The sequence below is a fragment of the Gavialis gangeticus genome, unplaced genomic scaffold (genome assembly GCF_001723915.1).
Source record: "Gavialis gangeticus isolate Ggan-Ray unplaced genomic scaffold, GavGan_comp1, whole genome shotgun sequence".
Classification (NCBI taxonomy): Eukaryota; Metazoa; Chordata; order Crocodylia; family Gavialidae; genus Gavialis; species Gavialis gangeticus.
In genome coordinates this window covers 109179461-109187331 of record NW_017729031.1, presented here as the reverse complement: position 1 = coordinate 109187331, position 7871 = coordinate 109179461, and the positions used below count along the sequence as shown (strand labels likewise).

Sequence of the window (7871 nt, the reverse complement as noted above, 5' to 3'; positions counted from 1 at the left end):
AGAAATAAGAGGCAAGACATTGATTGCACAAGGTGGTTTCTAGGAGAACTGGGAGCAGAATGCAGGTCTGTAATTGTCATTCACTTCAGCAGTGCCACCTTTCAGCAGTGTGTTTGGCTGTCCTGCCTGTAGCCAGTGCTCTAGCTTTCTGATTCCAAAACTTGATTCTCTGTGTGGCACTTGTTCAGCACCTAGTTAGCTGCCTGATCCAGTGGATTTCCATGTGAAGTAGATCAGCCTAGTAGAGTCCCTAGCAGGCTTTAGGAAGTCTGTTTCCTCCCTTTTTGAGGTACAGAAATCTCTGCTTGGGGTAGGAGCTTGGAGTTCTCTTTGGTTATATTTTTAGGTAGGATTGTACAAGCAATTCTGATATTGGTGGAAGAGCAATCGTGGAGATTGTATTGACAGCCTCTGATCCTATGTTATGCTGCAAACAGAGAAGCAAGGTGGGCTGAGAGCTGGGAAGAGATGCTTGGTCTGGCTCTCCTGTAGTTTCCTTTAATCTTTGAAGAATGACTTCCTAGGTGCTCATGCTTGGAAAATGATGACAAGTTGCTACTCACAGGTTTTAAATGGAAAACAATAACCAGTGATGACGGTACTAATCAGTGACTCAAAGCCTGGAAAGCCAGTCAATGTGGTTTAAAACAGGGAAGATGTTCTCCGAAAAAATCCAGAGTCCTGTTTTAAGAAAGATGTTTCCTGGAGAGAGCCTGGCTCATTTTTTGATACAGTTTTTAACTAATTTCTGAGAAATATATATAGTCAGATGGGCCCATATTTTGGAATTCTGAAGCCAATTTGGACCTGTTAATCTGTGATTGCTTCGTATGTGTCTGATGTTGGTCTCCTCGTTCTAAGGTAAGTGAAGCAAGAAGAGGTTTTCTCAGTTTTGTTTTTCTTGTTCGATACTAGCTGCCCTGGCCTGACTGAGCAGTTGTTGAGCATTAATGGTTTCAGGGAAATCACGTGACAGTTTTCAGAGTAGATTTGTTTAAGCATGTATACCCCTATCTTCCTGTCTCTTATGTACTTTACCTTAAATCAGATGAAAAGTAGCAGTTGTCCAGGGAATTAAGTGCATCCCCGTTGTAGCATTTTAATTGGTTTCCAGTCTGGCTTGCAAACTGCCATGGGCCATGTTAGCAACAGGTTTTCCAAGATGTTTTCTCTCTGTTTTTTCTTCAGAAACATTTCTGCTAAATGAAAGCTGCCTCTATGCTGCTGATCTGGCACATTTCCCACTGTTGTGTAGGCAGGAAAATGCTGTATCAACAGAAATAATATGGTTTCAGTTATGAAAGAGTCGCTGTAGTGTGGAGTATTGTGTTGATGAATTTGTCATTGTGGTAACACCGACTTCTTCTAAATAGCAGGCCAGGAGCATTTCCCTTCCTGAGCCTTCTGTCTGATGAATGGACTGTGTGGGAAGATGTTAATCAAAGTGTTTGCATTGCCTAAGAATATGGCATGATCTTTGTAGACCGGTGATTCTCAACCAGGGTGCCTTGAGATTTTTTTCAAGGGTGCTGTGTAAGGTTAGTAGTGTTAGGTGTGCAAGCATGATTTGCATGAAAAAACAGATTTCAAATAGGAATCTGTAGGGTTAAATCCATTCTGCCCTGTTGTGGTCTTTCTGAATTCTTTGCAACAGAAGAATTCTCTGTTATTTCTGAGCACTCAAAGTGAACGAAAACTGGGCTAGCATTTTCTTAAGGGTTGCCTCAAGTCTAAAAAGGTTGAGAACTACTGTTGAAGAGGAGCAAACATTAATTTCCGTAGCCTGTAATCAGATATAGTAGGTCTCAATCAAGTCGTCTAATTTGATTGATCACAGTAAAATATTGGAGGGATCTCCATGGCAAGCCAGCTGGAAGTTATTGTACTAAAATCTTAAGGCATAAAGCAGGGCTCATAGAGGACAGTACCATTGTGCTCTTTCCTTCTGCAGGTAAAACCATTCCCCTTGGTTTTTATCAGGAGAGAGATCCTGAGCAACACCAAGACAAAAGTCTCTCTCCACCCAAAACAGAAAGACTCCCCCTTTCCACTACACCTCATTTCTCTGCAGAACCAGAAATTGTATTAGTGTTTTATTCTGCAGGGCAGAGATGTCAGCTTCCTGATTTGGTGGGGGGAGAGAAATTTTTTTTAATTTAAATGATTAAAGTTTCTGAGGATGGAGGGAACAATTACTAGTGTAAATTAAACCGGGTTCCTCCTACCAGGATTACATCACCTGTTTCACTTTGAATCTTTCTCTGATCACTCCTGTTTCTGCAAGGGAGAAGGTTGTAGATCTGATGGCATGCTAGCATGCCTGGGCAAGGGTAGTATTGGTGAAGTGTCCAACCCACTGGAGCTTGTGAACACTGTTGCAGTACAAATAATAAAACCATGCCAACTATCTTATGGGCTTTTCTATTCCTGCTGCCATTTAGGCATTCTCTTCATGTGTGTGTTTTTTGTTTGTTTGTTTGTTTTGTGTTTTCCCCACAGATCAGAAATAAACAGTAACAGACTAAGCATATATGGGACAGAGGTTGAAGCACTTGTGATCACCGCATGCAGCCTTTTTGATTGCAAAATAAAGCATTTAGGAAATCTTATGACAACGTTGTGGTAGAGGCAAAGATTATTTGGGAAGTCCTGACCAGCCCAGAATTAGTCCAGAGGTTTTTCCATTGGAGTTTTCCATCTACTTCTTGGACAGGACTCTTCATATCCAGACTGAACTTATCTACTTCCATAGTAGCAGTTTGGTGTAGGATGCTCGCGAGCATGCATATGCTCCATTTGGATTCTAACCAGTTCCACTCTAAGACATAGTTAATTGTAGAAGTTGGCTACCTGCAAAATGAACCTTTGCCTCTCTTGACTAATGCAGAAAAAGGGCTACAGAGATTATCAAGTTGAACTTGGACAGTCTAATAACAGTCTCTAGATCAGTCCTGACCTTATTTCAACCAGCTGTCTTGCTGTGAAGGCTTTTAGACAAATGCTGGATATAATCCTCGCATCTCATTTACATGTAGCTGCCTGTTGTGTTGCAGGTGTCTTCTAGATGAGCAGATTTCTTAAAATTACAAGGTTTTAATTTTGTCTTGCCATAGGTGTCATGTCCTCGCTGAGTTAAGTGGCAGCAGGAGTAGAAATGCATTCCGGCCACACAGATGAAAATGTACCTGATCCCAAGAAAGTTATACAGGTAATTAAGGCTTGCTAGTTTTGTCATGTATAACGTAATCGCAGAGGTTCTGCCTGTCCATCTTATTTTACTTGTTGAATCACTGTTCTACCAAAGGTATGCTTTTTTTCTGATAAATTCCATTCATGTTGGGAGAGTTTGCCAAATTTGCTATAATGGTGTAACACCCTGGCAATCCTTTTGTGGTACAGGCTAGGTTCTAGACTAAGTTCTCCTTAAACGTTTGTCCTAGGATACAAGCACTTGTTCCTGGTTGTGGAAGTATTGGGTAGCCCTATTTAAACAATAGAAGCTGTTGTAAATCTTCCTTGTAGTCTACTTCACATCCAAAAATCAATTATTAAACAAAGCAGACCTGTGTTGTCTTCAGTCAAGGAAGAACTATTTTTGGAAAGTAGGGAGATGGATCAGAGAAAGTATTACTGAAGGATAAGCTCCTGGGTGTAGGAGCTTTCCTTTGTTCTCTGTCTATACCATGTCTAGCATTTGGGTCACTAATCAGAATCCCAGTGTGTTATGGTAATGCAAACAATGAAAAATTAAGCCTGTTTTAAAGTTTTGGGTTTTGTTGTTTTTTGGGGGGGTTTAAACACCATATGTAGAAACACAGCTTAATCGGTGATTCTTCTATTCACTTGTTCTCAGTCAAAACTACCTGCACTCTTCAACCTTTTTTTTTTTTAAAGTTTGGGTGATTATTAATTTTGAGGCTAGATATGTTTGATGAGGGCCCAGCAGAGTGTGCAGTGTTTCTCGAATGTCTAGTGGGGGAAGTTAAACTTTCATTTTATGTAAGACCTGGTTTGAGGCCTCTGGACTCGGCTGTGCTATAAAAATAATAACATCAATATAAATGTATTAAGATTGCTGAGATTTGCTTCTTGCTTATTCTGGTATACGTAAAAGGGAAATCAAATGATTGGTGTATAGAATTCCTCCGCTATTACTTTATTCCCTGTAGAGAAGCTCAGTGGCGAACAGCATGAAACAGAAACCTACCCCTCAAAGAAACATCTGGTGTGTCACATTTCTCTGTTAAAACACCTTGGCATTCTCCTTTTAATCGAACCACTCGGGCAACCTGTTGATGACTCTTGTGCACACACCAAAGATTGATTAGGTTTAATTTTGCTTGCAGAACAAATTCTAGCTGTCAGCCTTTGCAATTGGATGTTTCATACGAGGCCAACAGTTGTCACAGGCAGTTTTTAAACATTACCTTGTTAGCATAGCATTTTATCGTCCATCCTGAGGCAACTGACTGTCTTCGTGGAGCAGAGGTCTGGGAAAGCATGATTGTATATTAGGGGTGCACCGACAGATTTTTGATGCCAATACCGATAGTCAATTTTTAAGGAGGCGTATCGGCTGATACTGATCCAGCTTTTGATACTAGCCTGGCAGCTTGGAGAGCTGTGTGCAGCTGGTAAGTCTGGTGGGGGAAGGGAAGAGGCATGGGGGGCAGATCAAGGCCCCCACGGTGAAGGAGGAGTGGAGAGGGTCTGGGGCAAGTGCTGCTGGGGTGGGGCAGGTGCTAGATGGAATCACGGCTTATCCAGTGGCAGGGGTGACTGCTTGTCCAGGAGCCACTGGTCTGGTGCTCGACCGGTGGCTGTCGCTGCTTGTCCGAGAGGGCATGGGAGAGGGGGGTGTGCCCCCGGATCTGCGTTGGGCAGGGCAGGCCGAGAAGAGCCTCGTGCAGCCCTGGCCCCAGCCTCTGCAGATCCAGGGGCACATGCCCCCAGGGATGAGCGGCGGGAGCCACCAGATGAGTGGGCAAGCGCCAAACCAGCAGCTCCTGGACAAGCAGTGTGCAGTGGCAGGAGCTGTCGTCCCATCCCCTCCACCCCCAATGAGGCGTGGCTCCATCCTGTGCCCTGCCCTGCCCTGGCTGGGCAGTGCTTGCCCCAGGCCCTGCTCTGCTCCTCCCTTGCTGTGGGGGTCTTAACCTGTGCCCCATGCCCTTTCCCTCACTGGCCCCCTTCCACCAGACCAGACTTAGCAGTTGCACACAACTCTTAAAGCTGATGGGCTGTGCTTCTCGCTCTTTACGTGCTGCGTTGCAGTTGTGTGCATGCATAGGCACTTATCTGCCAAATTATAGGCCACATCAGGCCAATTTCCAATACGATAAATTTTCTTTGTATCGGTGCTGATCTGATATCGGACTGATGTATAAGTCCAATCTCTATTTCAGCAGTTCCCAATCTGTGGTACACATACCACCAGGGGTATGCGGACAACCTGTCTGGTATGCATTAACAGATTTTATTATAATTACTTTATATGACAAAAATTTTGCCAGTGGTACTTGATGTTGAACTGAAAAATTTTCTGGTGGTACTTAGGGTTGTATTGTTTCATATTGGTGATGCGCAGGTTGTCAGAGTTTGGGAACCACTGCTCTATTGTATGTAGGGAAATCTTGAAGCAGGGGTGATAAATATATGGCCTGCAGAGCTGCTGGAGCAGTTGGGAATTTGGGGGTATGCCTTATGCTGAATTCCAGGGCATGAAGTCCCACTGGGTGTGTGTTAGTAGTGGCAGGCAAGCAATGGCTTTAACTACTGTGGATCCCTGCTGCCACTTGCCCTGCTGCTTGAGGTAGGTCTGGATCCAGCTCACAATATGACCCCTCTGGTCCAGATCCCATGCTGATAGGGTAAAAGGAAGGGGAAGAAGGGGCAAACACATTTGACACTGCTGCCTTAAAACAAGTGTAGCCTAGGTTTGACTAGGCAGCTGTGCCAACAAATGGGCTCCTGGGGGGTGGACTAAAACGGAATTGTTACTCCATACTGCTCATTAAAATAACATTGAGGCCTCCATCCATCACAGTATAAGGTAGTTCAGCAAGAAAGCAGAGACTCCCAGATGTTACTGATTCCCATGTTGCATTCTTTAAAAACTGGTGTGCAGCGAGCAGATGAGACGCCCAGCTCCGGTGCCCCCTGGTGGGATGCAACCCCCAGTTTGGGAACCACTGTTGTAAAAAGGATCTCATAATGAATAATCAGTTTTTATCACCTGAACTCTCCCTTTTTATCCTGTAGTTGATCAAAAAGCAATTGGTGAATTCCATCAAGGCACTGCAGAAGCAGTTTGTAACCTCTGATGCTGTCGTAACCAGTGATGATGGAGATGCGAATACCCTTTGCTGCACCCTAGAGGCTGTTTTTGTGCATGGGCTGAAAGCAAAGTACATAAAAGCCGAAGCTGTAGGGAAAGGAAAGAAATTAGGTGGGCGTGGACCTCTTCCCCAGCCTGTCTTCTGGGGCCTGCTGAAGAGCATCACACACCGGTGAGTGATGGTTCCATCAAAGTTATCTGCACTTCCAGGCAGTCACCTTCTGTGGTACACACACGTTAAAAACCATACAATTGAAGGAAATGGTAAAAGAACATTGCAAGTTTGAAAGAGCTTTCACCTTGCCCTCTCCAGCTCTTCCACCAAAAGTTTGGGGGCCTTGCAAAGCACCCATGAAGGCTACTGACTTGGGCTGTGCTGGGCTAATGAAAGAAGTGAGCACCAGAGTAAAGGATCTCACCTGACCCTCCCCTGCTTGTAGCTTCCAGATTTCCATCGCTGAGCATTCAGGCAGACCTGAATTGTTGGGGTGGGCCATAAGCCAAGAAGTGGCCTTAACACTTGTGTCTCTAATACAACATTTGTTAAGGCAGGAACAATACTCAAAGCCTTTAGTTTCCCTCACATGTTTTCATCTCCACTACATAGTACCTGGCTCCCTTGATTCCATCATTCTTGGGCAGTAGATGGACCACAGGTAACAAGAGCCAGAATACTTATTAGGACCCAATCGGTGTCCAGTGCTCCTCTGCCCATCCAAGAAACGCTATTACATAAATGGGCAACCATTCTATGCTCTCTAAAATTTCAGAGCGCAGTTGATACGGATGAAAGAACCCACTGAGAAAATTGTGTATTATATATTTAGGGATACCATTTCAACACAATAGCCTTTTGTGGTGACAGTATTTCATTTAAAATTGTCTCTTACCGGAAGGAATACTGGACTCGGAAGTCTTAGGCATTCTATATGCTGGCACCACCCTCAAGTCCAGTCCTTCTCTTCTCTCTCTGCATTCATTTCCCCACATGTAAAAGGTAGATAGTGATTCTGACCTCCTTGGTAAAGAACACTGAAATATACTGATGATAAGACCTAGATTTTTCTTATCATTTAGTATTTTCACACACCAGTCATTTCTTGTAATGTTTGTCTTCTGGGCAAAATGCTTCCATTGAAATTTCGGCCCAAACACACCTATTGTGGAAATCTTCATTCAGACTCCTTCAGTTATTCTTCAGTTGTAAGAAGTGAAAGAAAATGAGCCTTTTCATACAGTGGGAGATATTTTTATGCCTTGGAACATTTTCTTCTCTGTTTCTGAAAACAAACAAGAAGCTGCCATTCATTTCATGACTTTTATTACTGCTGTAGTGCCAAGTGGCTGAAATATAGCTTATCCCCTGTGGTCAGAGCCAGCCTTGTGGGTGGGCAATGTGACCAACTGCCCAAAGGGACGCCACACATGTGCACACGCCCATGTGAGCAGCCTGCTGTCCCAGAAGTGCTCTTCCCCCATCCCACCCCACCCCCCGCCTCCAGCCCCTGCCTCGGAGGACCCCGGCCAGGCAGTG

The 7871-nt window shown here is 44.2% G+C and overlaps 1 protein-coding gene across 1 annotated transcript in view; it reads left to right on the top strand.

Annotated features, from left to right (window-relative positions):
• The first annotated feature begins 637 nt into the window (after window positions 1-637).
• The window catches only part of PLEKHM1 (pleckstrin homology and RUN domain containing M1), a 60338-nt gene continuing 53104 nt past the window's right edge, over window positions 638-7871 (top strand). The window contains exons 1-3 of the mRNA XM_019523571.1: window positions 638-861; window positions 3114-3208; window positions 6262-6509. Of these exons, the coding sequence (XP_019379116.1) occupies window positions 3155-3208; window positions 6262-6509 (302 nt within the window). The 5' untranslated portion in view covers window positions 638-861; window positions 3114-3154. The remainder of the gene's footprint in view (window positions 862-3113; window positions 3209-6261; window positions 6510-7871) is intronic.